The 18,907-nt window shown below is 36.6% G+C and overlaps 3 protein-coding genes across 6 annotated transcripts in view; 2 read left to right on the top strand and 1 right to left on the bottom strand.

Moving 5' to 3' along the window:
• Nucleotides 1–1,388: 1,388 nt before the first annotated feature.
• On the top strand, nt 1,389–5,450 carry LOC137934605 (protein SEH1-like). 2 transcript variants are annotated; one of them, XM_068779044.1, is made up of 9 exons: nt 1,389–1,630; nt 1,712–1,823; nt 1,947–2,041; nt 2,347–2,424; nt 2,593–2,748; nt 3,614–3,726; nt 4,444–4,570; nt 4,771–4,831; nt 5,039–5,117. In XM_068779044.1, exons 1-8 carry the CDS (start codon nt 1,472–1,474, stop codon nt 4,822–4,824), a joined length of 894 nt encoding a protein of 297 aa, XP_068635145.1. In that variant the 5' UTR covers nt 1,389–1,471; the 3' UTR covers nt 4,825–4,831; nt 5,039–5,117. The 2 variants fall into 2 exon arrangements, with proteins under 2 accessions (XP_068635145.1, XP_068635144.1); XM_068779043.1 differs by lacking the exon at nt 4,771–4,831 and having other exon boundaries at nt 5,039–5,450.
• Nucleotides 5,451–8,128: 2,678 nt separating this feature from the next.
• On the top strand, nt 8,129–11,972 carry LOC137934128 (soluble inorganic pyrophosphatase-like). Its single transcript, XM_068778368.1, has 9 exons — nt 8,129–8,331; nt 9,213–9,338; nt 9,431–9,459; nt 10,014–10,079; nt 10,289–10,396; nt 10,583–10,648; nt 10,729–10,849; nt 10,945–11,026; nt 11,717–11,972. Exons 2-9 carry the CDS (start codon nt 9,215–9,217, stop codon nt 11,757–11,759), a joined length of 639 nt encoding a protein of 212 aa, XP_068634469.1. The 5' UTR covers nt 8,129–8,331; nt 9,213–9,214; the 3' UTR covers nt 11,760–11,972.
• Nucleotides 11,973–14,985: 3,013 nt separating this feature from the next.
• The window catches only part of LOC137967169 (endoribonuclease Dicer homolog 1-like), a 38,466-nt gene continuing 34,544 nt past the window's right edge, over nt 14,986–18,907 (bottom strand). For all 3 annotated transcript variants that reach the window (XM_068813637.1, XM_068813639.1, XM_068813640.1), the window contains 7 exons: nt 18,629–18,793; nt 18,443–18,538; nt 17,709–18,343; nt 17,234–17,334; nt 16,940–17,139; nt 15,398–16,848; nt 14,986–15,303 (listed from right to left, as the gene is read on the bottom strand). In XM_068813637.1, coding sequence (XP_068669738.1) covers nt 15,120–15,303; nt 15,398–16,848; nt 16,940–17,139; nt 17,234–17,334; nt 17,709–18,343; nt 18,443–18,538; nt 18,629–18,793 — 2,832 coding nt within the window. In that variant the 3' untranslated portion in view covers nt 14,986–15,119. The remainder of the gene's footprint in view (nt 15,304–15,397; nt 16,849–16,939; nt 17,140–17,233; nt 17,335–17,708; nt 18,344–18,442; nt 18,539–18,628; nt 18,794–18,907) is intronic.

The following is an 18,907-nucleotide window of genomic DNA, read 5'->3' as shown; positions in this document are numbered from 1 at the left end:
CTTACCTTTGGAATGTTTAGTGTAATTATCATTGTGACATTGAAATTATGTGTTCATGTATATACATACGTTATGTGGTATATGTATATGTATATCAAAAAGTGTATGTGAAAATGCCTCATCTTTAGTGGGCAATTTGGGCCTCAACTAGGTGATCAAAAGAGGATGTTAGAGCCACGATTGTAGTGGGGAGTTTGGTCCTTAATTGGGAACCAAATGAGGATGATAGTACCTTGTCTACAATAAAGAGTTTGGGCCTCATCTGGGTCACTAAAAGGGGATTATGTGAACCTTGACAGGTTTTTGACAAAATGATGTAGACTTCATTTGGGACACCAAGTGGAGAATCAAGACCTCTTTTAGGATGTCGATCAAGGGATAAAGATACAAATTTGGCCTAGGTCATAAGAATGGAAGTGCAAATTTTGTGCCTCACCTACTATGAGGAGTTACGACCTAGTTGGATAACCAATGAGGGCAAGTTAGTATGTAAGTGAAATGACACCTTGTGTTGTAATAGTATGATATATGTTATTAACAAGAAGTTATTTGTTTAGGGTATAGGTTTGACTACTATTAAATAAATGGTTGTCATTCCTCAATCGTTTATATTCCCGTTTCAAGTAGTGAACATTGGTGAAATTGGATAGTCATTGTTGATTTGAGTGTTGTCTGCTATGAAGAAGTTAAAACTTAGAATGGATTATATTCTCTCGATGAGGTTAATGATGGGATAGTTAAACAAGAACATATATGATTCCAGAGTGTGACGGTCTATAGAACCTCAAGCACAAATCCAAACAGTAATTGAAAAGACACACAAATGCAAACTCCAAAGCTATATAAATCATATACAGAGTTCACCAAACTTTAGATACATCAATATCTTTTTTTATAACTATATTTTGTACAACATTGAGAAAACTATAAGGCCACACCACTAACTACACAACCCATAACTTGACAAACTCTACAAAACTATACTACACTTTGTTTCACCCATGGCTGAAGTTGTAAGTTCCTAATTAATCCTCAATCAAAATAATTCATATAAATACACTGAGACACAAAACTTTTGTCACTAGTGTACTAACACTAGGTGGGTTTATTAACAATGTATCCAAAAAGGTTTGTGCGATTTAGATATATCATTCGATAGACTAACAACACATATGCTCACAAACCCACCAAATGTTAATAGCAACCTTTGACACTCTACTATGATAGTGGGGGAAATTAAAGTATACCATTGAGCCTTTGGCTTAGTTAGTGATCATATGGGATGTTTCAAAGTGTGAGATCTTTAGCTTAAAAGTCTTACGGGAGGTACCCCAAAAAAAACTTATTTAATTCATTTAGCCCAGTACAGCATTAGCGGGAGTCGGGACAGCAATTTTTAGAATTCTACAAATGGCTGCATTTTCTTAGTTCTCTAATTCGAGCACTGCTGTGTGCTGAGGTTTCCGGTGACATGGAGAAACATCTAATCGCACTTGACAAGGGGGCTACTTGCTCAGCCTGGAACTACTGCAGCCTTCGAATGGCCGCAGGTGCCACAGATGGAACCGTCTCTATCTACGACTCTCCAGAACAGGGTTCTCCCTCTTTTGTCCGCTCTTTCAAGTGGAAGGTATGAGAAATTTCTCTCCGCATCTTTTTTGTGTGTACCATTTAATGTATTTTCGGATTTTTTACTTGATGATTTTCCCAGGCACATGAGAAGCCTGTTGTGAAACTGCAATGGGTTCCACCGGAGTACGGCGATGCAGTGGCTTGTATTTGTGCAGATGGAACGGTGTCTTTGTGGGAAGAAATTGAAGAAGGTAGCTCATTGTTGTCACTTTACTGGATGAAACTTATCTATTAGCTAAGAGTGTGCTCTAGTGTATAAAAAATGTTTCCCTCTTCCTTTTGTCTTCACTTTGCTGGCGTTTTCATTGGTATAGATACTCTGATGTGGAAGCTGTGTAAGGTCTTTGAGGGCAGTGGAACCCAGGCTCTTGATCTCCAATTTGGAGTCACTGCAACAAATCTAAAATTGGTAGTTACCCATTTCACTCTCTTTTAGAGTATTTCGATCATGTTGTCTTGTTACTTTGCAAATTGATTCTTAATCGGACCTTAAAGCCTGTTTACGGCATTTCTAGTTCAAAATTGATTTGACTAGTTGCTTGAGGATATGGACAGTACTAAATTCCTTTCGTCTAGAATTCAGACTTTTAGGTTTCCCTTTTCAACGTATGTCAAAACTGTTTAGAATGATGCTGTTGCATTTAGTGGTTTCTTGCAGAGCTCATAGATTGATCTAATACATGTTATATTTAGGTGTTATTTCTTCTTTTGTAGGTTATTGCATATTCTGATGGGCATGTAAAGGTTTACGAGCTCCTGGATCCTTTAGAACTCAATAAGTGGCAACTTCAGGTAAACTAACTTTAATTTGTCATATTTTTAAATTTTATGATTCATATAATACATGTTTTAGATATGTATGATTTTTTTCGGCCTAAAATTTACAAGAAAATAGAAGAGAAGTAAAGAAGAGAAAAAACATTTTAATTTTGATAGTTGTTCGTTTGATATTTATGGCAGGCAGAATTTCAGAATGTCATTGATTCAGTCTCTCGATTTGTGAAGCCCTCATGCTCATCTGCATCCATTGCATGGATACCACAAAGAGGTGCAAACCACCAATCAAGCTTTGCCTTGGGTTTCAACTCAGATCTACCTCAGTTCAATTCCTCTAAGGTAAAATGCTGTCCAAAAAACTTACTTTTTTATTTGCGTTGAGTATTTTTGGACAAATCTGAAACTTTATTACTGTAAGTGTAAAGCATCCTTTGTTAAATCATGACCAATGCTCTAAAGACAGAGAAATAAAAATTTAATTTGTACTGAGAATCAGTTTACTGATGAGAGAGAATACCGAAATGGCAACGTGGCTCTCTGTTGAGTAATTCAGAGTGCATCCTATGAAAAGGATGGCATAGAAGTTGTGGAACAATCTCTATCTTGGTTATGCAGACGAAAGGCATTTCAAAACAAAATTATTTCATAGACTGCAAATAAAACATAATTGAAAATATCAAATTGTAGGGAAACCTCAAAATTAAATGATAAAACCAAGCAGTACGATTTCTATTTGTCATTCTATGGAAATTCATGGGTTTTATTTTTGAGCCATGAAAACTATGTAGAAGCTATCTACATGAGGTCTCAATACTAAATTCTGCTATCAAAAGAAAAAATATCAGAATTTTAGTTTTCGGTGTATCATTCTCCATAAAAAAGAAAAAGCCATCGTTAAGTTACCTAAGTTCAATTACCTGCTTTCTGCAATTGTGATGTAATTTAAAGTAATTCTTGGTACAGTTTAGTGGGATTTACGTAGCTGCAGAAGAGATAGTTTTGCTATCATCATTTTAACATCAAACTTGTTCTTTCTACCACCACCATTTCATCTTTCTCAAAGTAGTTTGGTAAAAATTTTGTTATGTTGTGCCTTGAGGTTGAATTGTCTGTTCTGTTCAAGAGACTTAACTAGAATGGTAGAAAAGCAACCTAGTTAAGTAATAACCAGCTACTTCTATCTCACATAATGAAACCTGTACAGGTCTGGGAATTCGATGAAGCTTACCAGCGGTGGTTGCCAGTCGCAGACTTGGCTTTACCTGGTGAAAGTGATGATCCAGTTTCTGCCATAGGTTGGGCGCCCAATATTGGCAGGTATCACCTCCCTTTGATTTTTTATCTTGCCTGACCATGATAATCCTTAAAATTTCCAGAGGCGACATGTCATCACTATTAAACCTTGAGAGAAGTTCCAACCTTATGAGACAGGTTACTTGGAACACATCACACCGTGCATAAATATATATTCCAGATATGATGCGATGTAGCCTCAGAAAGCTAGAATGGCATGTTGTGTACTGTGGTGTAAATTTCTGGAACTAATTGAAAGGATGACAGTTTCTCCCTATTTTCGGAGGGTGCAGAAAATTTGCTGATCAGACCATTCAAGAAAAATATTCTGGTTTAGATATTTTGAGAAATACTGTCACAAATAATATGCTGGCAACTGTATTTATTACAAGTTTTGAAGTCAGTACTCATGAATTGGAGAAGTGTGTGAGTCACTAATTGAAGAATTGATTGTACTCCCGGTACTCGTTTGTTGGCAGCTGCCAGGGCCAACCCCCTTCCTCTCTTGTCGATGTCTTAGAAGGCAACCGCTGGCTAATCCACAACAAACAGTCCCCTTATAGTAGTGACCAGTACCTTCAACTTCATATTAGTTTGTCTTTCATAGCTTACTTAAGTTTGTTTGGCTAGAGAGAAATTTAGATTATGCTAACGTTGGTGCTAACCTATTTTTTTGTGGTTCTGGCCAAAGTGTCCTTAATTCATTTGACTGTTTATGTGATGGGTTGAGTACTTGTGTAGGCCTTATGAAGTTTTAGCTGTTGCAACTACCAAGGGAATCACAATCTGGCATCTAAAGTTGAACTCTGAGACTGACGGAAGACTGCCTGTAGAGAAAGTAGCACTACTTTCTGGTCATGATGGGGAGGTACGACATTTTGGAAGATATCTCAGATAGAAATCTGATATACTGTAATCTATGTAAAAATTACTTAATACTGGATTCGGTTCCTTAAATATACCTATGATGTCACGTGTTGATGGTTACAATGAAATGAATTTTTTATGAAGCTGAAAATTTTGTAAACTTCATCATTACTTGGTCATATGGTCATCAATTTTTAACAGGAAGTGCTTGTCCAGGTGCACACATTGGCACAATTAACCAACTTGTATGACTAACGTGTTGGTATGTGGTAGTATTTGTATTCTTCAAATATAAATCTATGTCTGCTAGCATTTACATTTCTAGTTATTTCTCCAAAGATCAAAGATGGTTCTTAACTTTTGTTTAAAAGAGAGAAGACAAAAATTTTCTGATTGCTAACTATGTTTATAAGATTAAGGTTCAGTGGAATCTTTGGTTTTCTTCTGATCCTTGTATGATTTGTCCTAGGTGTGGCAATTGGAGTGGGACATGGGTGGCATGACTCTTGCAAGTGCTGGAAGTGATGGCATGGTTAGGTTGTGGCAGGCAAACCTGAAGGGAGTATGGCACGAACAGGCTACTCTTACAAGTGGTGAAGGGTCTTGAATCTCTTGACTAGCAAAGTACATTGTTTAGCTCCGTATTTGTTTTAGTATCTGGACTCAGGCAAAATATGATTAAATTGTTCTTAGCAGGAAAAATTTTATACAGAGGTCACCTTGGAAGAAAAATTGTTTGTTCTGTAACAATTTTTTTCCTCTTGGTAACTGACGTCTGTGGGGATTTCCTGTATACTGGTGTTCTTTAATTTCTGGCACATTCAACCTATCAGTGAGTGGAATGTCCAAGCTCAAAGCGTAGTACACTCAACCTTAAATCCTTTAAGCTACAAAAATGTGATCAATGAACTAATGGTCGACTAGGAGAAAAATTGCCACAAGCTTGATAAAGCAAACAAAAAATTTAATATCAACTCTAACCAAGATTAATGATTCGACAATGTGAGAATGTGCTTATTTTTTAGATTATTATCTTCAACATTGTGTGATTTGTGTGCATCAGTAGGTTTTAATTGATTGTGAAATTCTAAAATTTATTGAAACTACATGTTTGTGATAGGTGAATGTGCTTGTGTGCTACACATTGTGAACTTTTAACATTATTCCTTGATTTTTATATCCTGAATCAAAATTTAAAATCATAGAAGTAGTTATTTGATTTTACCAGACTGAGTCAATCATTTTGTTGGTGTGGCTAGAAGGATAAAAAAATGTTGAATTCTATGATAGACAAACATGAATGATAATTTGCATTGTGTGCAAATTATATGAGCTCATTGTGGATTTGAATGTATTTAGGAATAACTATTTGAGTTTGTCTGAGGAACTTCCATATGCTTAAATGTAAAGCAGCCAAAACTAAATTTGAGTATCAAGTACCTAAGTCTTTCAAGGCATGTGAATCCTATATTATGGTTCAGAATGACATGTTCCAGTATTATGAAATGATGTTTGATCATTTTGTATGCATGGATTCAATATGATTTTCTATCTTGGAATGAAATAGGAGAGAGCTATTCATCAAAGGCTGAACATTGAATGTGAAGGAAGGATTTGTTAGAGGAAGAAAGCTCATTGTGCCCCTTTCTAAACAAATGAAATTTGTCTAGTGCAATAGAAACTTCTAAGACCAAGTGTTGATCTCAAAATTTAAAATCCAGAGGTTCTTCAACCTCTTGCACCTGAACAAAAAAATGAAGAAGAGAAGTATACCTCAATGGCTGCCATCTGCCTATGGTATGAAGAACGCATATTCCATTACATAAATTAATCTCAGAATTGCTTGGTATTCCTTGATTTGCTTAGTATAGGAAGAGTTGGATAATATATCTGACCAATGAGCCAAAGTGAAGCTCACATTATAAAATCCACGACTTGATTCTCTGCAAAATTTCATAATTACAACTCTCGCATTTTTAATTCGAATATAGGCATGCACTCTCCTATAGTGTTAAAGAAGATCTTGATCAAACATACTTAAAAACTATACAGATCTCCACAAAGCACATCCATTCTAGGTCAATTTGGAAATCTCGAGATTTAAACCTAGACAAAGCTTAATGTGCTTTATTGGATGTGACTGCTTGCATAGCCCACTCCAACCTGTCTCTTGAGCTTGTAAGCATACAAATTGAGGGAGTACAAGTAGATCCTAATATACATGCCACAGGAGAGTAAAATGCAGTAGCCATAGGGGGAGCATTTCATGATGCCAAGGGGAGCCAAGATGAAAGAGTTTGATTTTTATATTTGATATTGATGCGCATTTATATTTTTTATATGTTTACGGGTGTTTATCACTATAAAAAAAGAGGAGATCGTTGGTCTCAAGATCTTCATTAAGATAATTTTGATGATAACAAATATTCACATTAATAATGAAGTGTTTCATGTATCTTATATAGATCACAAAGCTTTGAAAAGAAACTTCTAACAGCATATCTGTTCGATTGGCCATGGTCCATCCCAATGGTTTATAGAAAAGGGGAACAAATAACTTGTATATGCAAACACATCATCCAAACAATCCAACAACATTGCTTGACCGAATAAGAGAAAAGAAGAATGATTTTTACATAAATAGTTAGACTAGAAGAGGCAAGACAAGTAAAATAGTCAAACCCATGCATAGAAGTCGAGAACATGAATGAGAATGATGAAACCTTGAAATGAAAAGATGAAAAGGAATTGAACATAAAAAAGAGAGATTAAAGAGTCAACCCCTAAATGTAGGAGTTGACCCCATCAGGAAGAGAAAGAAAGAAGTGTTGGAAGAATACGAGTCAACCCCTATGTTAAGATGAAACAAAGAAGGAGTCTAACCACAAGTTACAAAAAGTTTTGGAATAAGAAAAAAGAGTCAACTCTATAGCATAGGGGTCGTCCCTATGTCAAATGAAAAAAAAAAAAAAATTCAACTTCACCGAATAGTGGGTAAATATAAAAAAAAGAGAAACCCTGAATGGTACAGAAGCAAGATGAGTCAAACTCTAGGGAGGATTCTACTATATAATCAAACTGTTAGAAGAAAAGGGAGTCGACCCCATGTTGCAAAAATTCAAAGTTTTTGAATGTTAGACCCATATTCGAAAGTTGTAAATCTCCGAATCTTGTAAGTGACTTACCAACATATTCAATAGAAAAAATAAGATTTTTTAATTATTTTTTCACAAATTTTGAACCTAATTGTCACCTATTTTTATAAACTCAAAAAGTAGCTTTATTCATTCATAACACTTAGTTTTTTTTTTATTGTTAGAATTCGTGCCATTTAACCCAAATTTGCCTAAGCACCCAAAACCCAATCTCAACCTGATCTCTACTTGGCTGGGGAAGAAATCGTCTCATGTGCTTCTCATAGGTGTCTGTCTGCCTTCTACAAAGTGGAGGTAACGTGCAAAAAATAAATAACGGGAAATGGCTTGCCCGGTCTCGACCGGCTTTTGCTAAATATTTGAATAATCAGCGCAGCGGTCTCTGATCTGCCGGTCTCCCACGAGACTTCGTCTTCCCTCCTTCCTGCCGCTTACCAGGGACCCAGGTCGGGAGACTCGTACAATGCTGCGCTGGCGCCACGTTCCAGCTCCTTGCTTCCACTTCCTTGGATTATATTTGACTTGCTCTTGGCTGATTCTTCCATTGCATCCTTTCGCTTCCATTCTTCCCATTTTGGCATTTTCTCTTCCTACTTCTTCGACTAAGGTGTGTTTTCTTAATTTCGTTCTGATACCTCTGTTTTAGGTTGGTTGCTTTTTCATGGTATGTGGTTGGTGATTCTGGAATTGTGCACTTTGTTGAATTTCTTTTCTTCTTTTTTTATGTTCGATGCTCGTTTTTACCAGCTTGAAATCCTCAAAATGTAGATTCTTTTGATCTATATTGAGGTTGGCTTTTGCTGTTCATGAACTCTAGCAAACTTTGGTTAATTCAAGCTGTTGAATTTCGCTGTCCCTGATGAGCTGCTATGATATATTTTCTTCTTCTTATGGAAAGTAAAATTTTATTACTGAGTTAGCCACTTCTCTTGTTTTGTCTTTAAATCTTTCTTCATTTTTATCGTGGACAACGTCGTAGATCTGCAAATGGCTTTGGCCATAGTGACAATAGAGGGAAACTAGAGACAGGAGAAACACAGCTAGCATCTGATTCTCCTTGTTTTCCAACATGTGTAATTCTAGTTAGTTTTATCTGCATTCTTAGCTACCCAAGGAGATAGGTTTAAGATTCATGCTGGAATTGTAATAGAGGGTCCATTGATTGAACGAATGCTTGGATGACTATTTCAGTGTCTTACTTTATCCAGAACTATACTTGAGTGTCAAAGCTGAATGCGTTGCACATTGTCTTTCACTATAAAATTTTGATTATTCTTGGAATGACCAATGCACTTTCTTATGCTCCGGCTATCTATTGATATTGGTTATCATCCTCTCTCATATAATTTTTAAATGTTTTGTTCAAAGATTCAGACCGTAGGCAACTAATTACTTATTACCATCCTTAGACGGCTTTTAATATATGGTAATTTGATATCCTTTGAAAAGAGCCACTTCAACCACTACAATTTATTCTCTTTTCCCCAGACATGTCTTCCAGCAATGAAACCCAACCTGAGGGTAAGCCTCGGGCCCCTCGCCTGAATGAAAGGATTCTCTCATCTTTGTCAAGGAGATCTGTAGCTGCACATCCATGGCATGATCTTGATATAGGTATTCACATCACGACTATTGCAACTTTTATATTTTATGATTTGTTAGTGAGGGGGCAAAATTATCAAACTTATCCATAACCTTATATACAGGCCCTGGAGCTCCCATGGTGGTGAATTCTGTAAGTTTTTATTGTTTTATTAATATTATTATTTTTATTGTTTTTATAATAATAATTATTTTTTCTTGTTGATGTTGTTATAATTATAATAATAAATATAATTACTATTATTATTATTATTATTATTTTCTGCACCTCCAGACCCACATTTTCTTCAGTAGCGGGCTCTAATAACAGTTCACTACTCATTTCTTTTCCAATTAATAAAAGTGGAAAAATCAAATTCACTTGGGGCTCACAATGACAAGCAATTAACTTCTTACATGCACTAAATTTAGCAAACAAAGCATTCATGCTGGCATGAGTGGTGTTACTTAGATGGCATTTTTATTATAATCATATTGTTTCAGTGGTCAACTACTTGCATATCTTCTTAAGATTGTATATTTTTTTTTTTGGCAGCTCGGCTGTAAAACTAATGTTGTTACCCTTTAACTGAAGCACCTCGTGCTGTAATCCACAAAACCAGAACTAAGTCAACTAAAAGTAATGAACATGATCTAGTTTATATTACCTGATGTCACCTTTATTAAATCTTTGTTCATCTGGAGCAGGTTGTAGAGATCCCAAAAGGAAGTAAGGTCAAGTATGAACTTGACAAGAAAACTGGTCTGATTAAGGTAAACATGTTTTCCCTCTTTTACCACAAACATGCAATTAATGGATAACATTGTTTCAGGAGCTCCGTATAATGAATATGATCATATTTCCTCCCAGCACTTCTCTTGAATTTAAATACATCTGGAGGCTTCAGTCTAGTTTCTCTTTGCATTTAAGTTCAACAACTTTTCCTCTTCTAATGCAAAAAATTTCTGAAACACGTATCCAGGTTGATCGAATCTTATATTCATCCGTGGTGTATCCTCACAACTATGGGTTCATTCCACGTACACTATGTGAGGACAATGACCCACTTGATGTGTTGATTCTCATGCAGGTACTTCAAACATACCATTTCTGATTTCCCACTTGGTTTAGAATGTTTATGCTTGCACTATATACATGAGTAAGGAAGAACAACAATATTTTCATTATTATAAAAAATTCACTGAATACAGATACCACAGATATATTAACAAAGTCAATTAGAGACTTCACTAAATTATTTACATATGTTGAGCAGGAACCTGTCCTTCCTGGCTGCTTTCTTCGAGTGAGGGCCATAGGACTCATGCCCATGATAGATCAGGTACTTAAGTCTCTACTATAAACTCAACCAAGATGCTGCTTTTACTTGAGAGAGAAGTCTGATTGGTTTGGTGCATCTAGGGTGAGAAAGATGACAAGATCATTGCTGTGTGTGCTGATGATCCAGAATATCGTCATTACAATGATATCTCAGAGCTCCCTCCTCATCGTCTAACAGAAATTCGTCGTTTCTTTGAAGATTGTATCCTTTTTTAGTTGCATCATCATTTGTTTTCATTATCATTTTGTTTATAGTCACATGTAGATAAGAGTCAGTTTCCTTGACAAAGAACAAAGACAAGAAGAATGAGAACAAGGAGGTTGCAGTGGATGAGTTTCTACCTGCCAACGTAGCTCATGAAGCTATACAATACTCCATGTAAGTTGATGTCTGCTGTCATAGCTCTGGCTTCAGTGATATTTTAATTTGTCTTCCAAGCTTATCTTACAAGTTCATGTACATCCTATGAGAAATTAACCTAATTTTGGCCATTCCTGAGATAGCATTATAGCACAACTTATGCCTTTTAACTTAGGTTTGGGAGGTGTCAGCAAGTATGCATTGCAAAAACCTGTTGTCCCAGAAACCAGTTGGCATATATCATGATTATATGTTGCTGTAGAGATGTTCTTGATGCCAGTCAATGAGTGCCATGTGGGGCTCATATTGACTCAAAAGTGCCGCTTCATTGGTACAATAGCAGCACTTTTCATTCAATGCTTCGTTTTTGGTGCAATGTGGTGTTTTATCATGGCTTTGCCATTAGTGTCGCACCAAATCCCATGCAGTAGAGATGTACCATGTGGCAAAAACACAAGACTACATAACGTTACAAACAAAACCATATTGTAGTTGCAAAAAGATATTCTTTACACCAAAATATTTTGCCAAAATCAATGGTAAAGAAAACTATGAAAAGAAACTGTATTTGAACACCTCATATACCAGAATAATTGTGAGAGCTGAATAAAACCTTCACTAGTACTTCATCTGCCTTGAAATTTTAGGTCTTACCGATAATGTTTCAAAAAGTTTCGTGTGATTTTCATGAATTTGGATTTTTTGCAGGGATCTGTATGCACAATATATATTGCAGACTCTAAGGCGATAGATGGGCCACATCCAAGTTTTGTCTCAATAATTCCTTCCTACTGTGAAGGGATGATTGAAGCTTGTTGTAAGCCAGAAAGTTATTCTTCATCTCTGGTTGATATATGAAAGATTATAATATGATTATTTGTAATCTGAAACCTTTCTATTATTTGGTTGATGTATAAACAAAGGGAGAGCCATTCTTTCTCTAATTTTGTGGTGAAAAGTTTGGTTTTATTTCACGTCCCCGTATTGTGGTAGTATGAGATTTGATCATGGCGTTGGGAATCAGGCAATGTACATTTCATGGTTTTGAGAAGCATGAACTCCAGAGTGAGACTAATATTTAGAAGAAACCATGATTTTATGATTCTGTTCTTAGGGTCTGGATCAGTGGTTTCACAATGAGAACTCTTTCAAGATACAACACACCTCAAAAGGTGTTTAAACACCTAGTTTCTTGTTCTTTTCCCTTAGCTAAGGCATCTCCTTACTTCTGGGGAAATAGTGCCAAGGTGAAGTGGGAGATACTCGGTTCCAACTCCCTTCCATGGACACCTTGAATAGGAAATCAAAGGAACTAGAGATCCTACGGGTGATCTAAGCAAACTGTTTGATAATTTGGAGTCCATGGTGATAGTATGCCTTCTCACATTGGTCACAAATAATTTATGAATATTCCATTTCTCAAATCTTTCTTTAAAACTAGGAAGTTCTTGTTCTGGAATTTCCAAATCCACATGGCATGCCCTCCCCACAAGTCTATCTCTGGAATATTCAAAAATTTCAAAGTCTATTTGGGTAACAAAGTGGGATTTAAGTAGGCAATCAAAACCCACTTAGTTGGGATGGTTCGGTTGCCCTTATTTTTTGTTGGAGTTATGACTAGATAGATTAAGATTCTTATTTTTAGTTTCTTAGCTCAGTTCAAATTGCCTAGAATGGGTTGTTTAATACCCAAGATCAGAAGTTTAAGAAAGTGTCTAGGTTTAATGTATCTAGACTTTAGTTGTAGTCTCATATGCAAAAGAGTCTATATAATATAGGTTCTATGAGCCATTAGAATCAAACAATTAATATAGAGCACAGTTACCTTGTAGATTCTCTCTCTCTCTCTCTCTCTCTCTCTCTCTCTCTCTCTCTCTCTTTATTTCTTTGTTTTTCTTTTTTCTTTTGTTGTTGTATCAATTAGTCTAGCAGCTAAGTGTGAGCACATATACTATGAAATATCTTGTATCGGAGTGGGATGATGAAGAACGATTAATCAAATTGCCTAGTCAAGACCCAACGTAAAAACACATTGAAGATAAGAACTTACACAAAGAAGAAAACTTAAGATTTCAATATTAGAGTCAAAGTCAAAATACCATGAGTCATGAAAATGATTTGATTATTGTCCAAATTTGTGGATGATATCACTTTTTGGCTCTACTACCACCGTCTTTTGTAAAGAATTTGTTTAAGTCATGAAGAACGAAGTTGATGGGTAAACTTTTATTCTTCCTTAGACTTTGGTAGTTCAAACTTGAAAATAAAATTTTCTTGAATTAGTCAAAACATATAAAAGGACGCTTGAAAGAAACTCAATTTAAAACTTATTAGAACACCCATGAGTACATCCTTGAAGGTTGACTAGGATGACTCTAGTAGACCCATAGCATCAGAAATTATATAGAAATATAATAGGGTATTTACCTTTCTTGGCAGCTAGTGCATTATGTATACAATTTTTTCCTATGCACCAGAGTGAGATTCAATCCTAGAGAATCACTCCTAGTAGTTGTAAAAAAAAAAAAATCGTTATTTAAATATTTTGTACTTAATATTCAAACATATCCTATCTATTATGAAACCTTGAGTATCATTAGCTTAAGGAAGAATCTAGCTCACCAATTTCGCTCCAACATTAAAATTGGACAATACTTTAACTCGAGAATTGAGTTTGTTCCACATTAGGCCAATCAAAATTGAGTTTGTTCCAATCGAAAAGCCTCTATCAAACATTTTTGCAAGCCCTTAGGAGTTGATTGATTTTCCAAGCTAGGAGGAGAATTAGGCATGAGCAACCTTCCGTAGACTAGCTAGCTCAAGATTAATTTTGATCGAGGGTACCCTCATTAAAAATGAATTTCAAACTTGAAAATTCAGGAGTAAGGCTTAGGATACACCTTTTCTCTACTTTTCTCTATACTTGTGCCTTGTGTATTATCTTTTTGATGAATGATAAAAAGGGGGAAAAAAGTGTAGTATAAATTAAGGGAAAGTTTACACCAAGTAAGAATACATTAGAACAATGACCCTTGCATGCATAAATCAAGGAGGAGCCCATATTTAGGGAGTTAAGTCCTTGTGTTGTAATGCTAGAACATTTAGGACTTTATTTTTTATGGTTTGTGAATTTTCGAACATGCATAGAAATATGATATTTTGACAATAACATACCATGTCCAAAATTATCAACATATACTTTTAATTTATATAAACTTCAAGCTAGGGATTTTAACATTATAAAAAATGGGGAGATTGTTAAACCCATGGTAAAATCATGTTGGTCTCCATTATTTTGATAATACAAAATGATTAACTTGAAAATGTGTTACTAATGGTGTTATCCGTGTATTATAGATACATGTCAATTATGAGGTCTATGGAAAAAGCTAAAGACAAAAAAAATAATCAATCAAGTTATCTCAAGACCTGAAGTAAAAATACATTGACGATTGTTGTTGAGAAAAATAACTTAAAGAAGAAGATTGTAGACTTGAAGACTAAAACCAAAGTAAAATAGAAAATCTCAAAAACTCTAGCTACGTAAGTAGATAGCCAACCAAATTCTAATTCTTAAGCACAAATATATTACAGAGTATGAGAACATTCATGCTTAAAACCATACTCTCTGCTTTATCTTCTTAATTTTTCCTTCTTCCTCTTTCTTCTATCTACCTAGCACTCACCATCTAATATGAAGGTGTGAGCCTCTTCCAATATTTCCTATATACCTTTGGCACATAGAATGAGGTCTCTCACCATTTTATCAAAAAATCTGAACTGGAAAGAGGAATCGAGACTTACCAGAGACAATGTACACTTCAAACTCTTAATTCCTCATACGAGATTGAGGGATTTCTTAAGGTTTCACTTCTCAGAGTGATTTGGGGAGAAATTTTTCTAAATTATTCCCATAGCGAGAAACACTGGATACAACTGAGTCTATAGAAGGTGATACAGTGATTGCTTTATAAAATATGAACTGCCAAAATACAGATAATTTATTCTCATTAATTAATAACCACTAATAACACATTTTAAGCACATAAATATAGAGTACAACATACATAGAACAACAACAGTGATTACAGTAACAGTAGTATACCCCATATTACGCGTGGGAGTACCACCGTTTGAGGAGCTCCAAGAGTAGAAGAGCAGAGGAGTCTTTGGCCTTTTTGACGCTTGGCATGGGCTCTCCAATGCAATCATCCGTCCAACCTCTGTCAGTTGTATTTACTCGAACGGAATACGTGAATCTCTTCGCATGAGCAGGCCCACCTTCGTATATGCATCTGTACCATGCAAACAAAAAAAAAATACATGGGAAGTCACCAACTAAATCGTATTAATTTCATGGAATCCACCAAATTGTCTGTAAGAGATTACCTATACTGAGGCATTGGCCACTGCCTCCGCAAGCAGATATTATTCAATGTTTGTCTTGTGAACGTTTGTGTCCCATTCTTCCTCTTGTCGTTCTCCTTGTCATCTTCCTCCAAGTCCTTCTCTTTCAACACAACAAGTGCGTTTCTAGCAGCCAATTTCTGTGCCATTTTCTTTTGTGGATTTTGAGCCACTCCAACCTGGACACCATCAATGAATACCTCCACAGTGGCCACATTGCCAGTTCGGGTGGCCTTGTATTCCAGGCCCTCTGCCTGCTGCTGACACCGTTCTTGTAGCTCTCTCACGGGATGCATTGGAAGTGTTTCTGGGGTTACCATTGGATCTAGTAATGGCTTGAAAGCCCCCCATACGGCTGAAGTATCACGACCACTATCAAGAAAGATGGCCCCAGCTATGGATTCAACAATATCACCAAGTACTTTGGGAGCTTTGCAGTCTCCGATGCCAAAAGAATTAAACCCTGGCTTTGATAGTTCCTCTCGTACTTCTTTTACAAAGTCCTTAATCTGAGCCTCCAAGGCACTAGATCCATGTCTAAGGTGCATATGAAGTTTGTGATTCACGGCTACACGTGCAAAATTTTCATTATTCACTGCCGCAGCTCGCAAGTCAGTAAGCCGGCCAGGAGGTAAATCTGTATATGTGAAAAATAGGTGCCTTGTAATAAGATGATCCAACACAGCATCGCCCACAAACTCCAACCTCTGGTAACATGAAACCCCCGATGACGGCCTTGAAGCATGTGTTATGGCCTCTACCAAAAGGCTCCGATCATTGAACTTATAATTCAAGGCAGTCTGCAAGCTGTCGAAGTCTATGCACCTCAATATACCTTCTGGAATATTGGACGGTCTGTTCAAAGTCAGCTCCCTGTCCAAAGGATCAAACTCCACCTGAATGCCAATCCATTTCATGAAATGATTGGCTGCAATTTTTCCACCTTCAACATAATAAACACCAATCAGTGCTTCAACAACATCTGCCAGTGTTTTGCTGGATAGGACCCTATAGCAGCTTGAATCACTTTCAATCTCTCCATCTTCCTTGTTCCCATCCTCTTCAAAAGCATCATCATAGACATATTCCATTTGTAATTTAGTGCCAGAAATTTCATGCCCAAAAGAGGTTTCTGTTTCTTCCTTAGCGTCCTCATCAAAGACAGGTAGCACCCCAGGGGCAGCCCATCTCGACGGAGCAAAGCGATCTGCTTGAATGTAGGACTGGAGTCCTTTACTGAGGGAATATTGGTACAGAACCATGTTACTCACCATCTGTTGCCTCATCCTAGTAAGCTGACCCTCGTGTTTCTGAGGGTACTTCAAGAAAAGGAATTTGCTCACAACCCACTTAAGGTAGGCATCTCCCAAAAGCTCTGCTCTTTCATAGCAGAATGTCTCTTGACAAGAAGCTGCTGTTAAGGCTTCCAGTACCTGTAGTGTCTCCATAGGCATTAGCATGTAAAAATTTTAAAGAAATTGGAGGATTTTTTCACTCTGTAAAGCCAAAATAAGGGAGAAAGACCTTCAAAGCAGGAACAGGGTAATTTATGATATCCTTAAGCTGAACTGCAAGAAGCATACTTTCGACTCTCCTCATTATTGAGGGAAGCCTCTGAGCACCTCGAACCAGAGATCCAGGAAGTGGGTGCACAAAACACAATTCTGGAGGCAGAAATACATAATAAGTTTTGTCGAGGTTTTCTTCTGATTCACCTTCATGTGCTGGTACAACATCAAAATGTGAGTAGCAAGCGTCCTGAAGAATACATATCATTCTGACGAATGTTAAGAAAGAAATTATTGACACTGAACATACCATCAGAAAGTTCAAATCTGGGGGAGAGCAGATTTTTGCAATATGAAACACCACGTCCTCGTATTAGAGGTTGTTTCTTATAGATCAATTCCACTCCATACCTACAAAAAAAATCATGGCAGAAATGGAAAACCAACATGCACCACTCTGTTGTGCACGAAGAAACGGAAATATAAGCCAACCTACACAAGAAAAACAGAAAGCTACTGTTTCTGAGAAATATGTGGAGTCCACATTATCAGGATTACATATTTCACAAACAAAAACAGTAGATAACTGTTTCATTGGTAGAATGACAACTTATATGCTTCTTCAAGCACAACAGTGGGTGCACTGTGGCAATCCTTTTCTGGCATGGAAGTAAGAAATATCAGAAGCAAGAAAATACATAACACAAACAAAACTGAAAAATTAATGACTAACTAAAATTATCTCAAACAAACAAAACAAGAGTAAGCATTTTAAGAGAAAGTACTTTTGCTTGTAGTAATCAGCATATGAGCTGTACTCCAAAGGACCTAAGTAACCCTCCTTTCTTGGGAATGAATTCTCGGCATTCATGTCATAGCGTACAGTGTCTACATAAAATCTCTTCCCAGAATGAGCAGCTGTTACAATTCTACCAACGAGATCCTCCACATTTAGGCAAGAATCAGCCATCATCAACTTGCCATGTCCAACACATTCTTCATAGGTTTCGCCTTCGACAACATCTCGATTAGGAACCACCAACCCAGAAGCTTTTACCACATCAAACTGAGCTACTGCCCCTCTAATACCATAAGTTGGATGTGAGTTCTGGCCGAAAGCCATACCATGGCGTAATTTTCCAAATCCATACTCCCTGCGATCACCACCAAGAGTTCGTTCATTTGTACCAAGGTATACATCTGGGCGTGCCCTCTGAAGGGGATTGCTCCATGCATCTGTGTTTATTATATTTCCAATCAGATGCCAGTCAATCTCCTTGCTAGGATCTAAACACTTCTCACCAGTCGTAGGGACAAATAAATAAGCCTTTGCAGGGTCCCATGGTGTTGTTGAAGATTCAACATCAATATCAAGCACTATGCTCATAAGCCTAACATGAAAGCTTTTAAGACAAACCAGCTGCACACATGAAAAAAAGGAGGAAAACATCCAGTAAAGGATCTCTGTAGATGCAACTGTAAAACATAACTTTCATGGGATGACATATTGCCAGCCTACCTGACTCTCTGTTATATCAATTGAACCTTGGTAGACAAGACATGCTTTTGTTATCATGGTTCGAGCAACAAAGAGATCCATCGACATCGATAAAACCTATAACAGCAATTAATGTATACATCAGTTCCATTAGTGCACATTAGTATCCAGAATAGTGAATTATGAGAAACAACAAAATGTGAATACCTCTGCATCCAGCTCACGTCCAAAAAGTACTCCAAATTCTGAAACTTGTGTCACAAACAAGTCTTTTGAGGTGCCGATGTTCTCACAATTTATTCCATACATGTACAGCCGAACCAGTTTTGAGTTATCACAACAACCATTTTTACCAAATGATATCCAATCCCCCTACAACATAAGATGAAAACAAGTGTACTAACCATAAGATCATGAAGATATTATATAGTGCATTTGGAAAGACACGACATGCCTGGTAGCCAAGAAGCTTTAACAAGCCGGCAA

This window comes from Aristolochia californica, unplaced genomic scaffold, assembly GCF_029961685.1.
Source record: "Aristolochia californica isolate CCGP_79_NKW_82.1479 unplaced genomic scaffold, dmAriCali1.0.hap1 SCAF_6, whole genome shotgun sequence".
NCBI classification, from domain to species: domain Eukaryota; kingdom Viridiplantae; phylum Streptophyta; class Magnoliopsida; order Piperales; family Aristolochiaceae; genus Aristolochia; species Aristolochia californica.
This window is presented reverse-complemented; position numbering and strand designations above follow the sequence as displayed.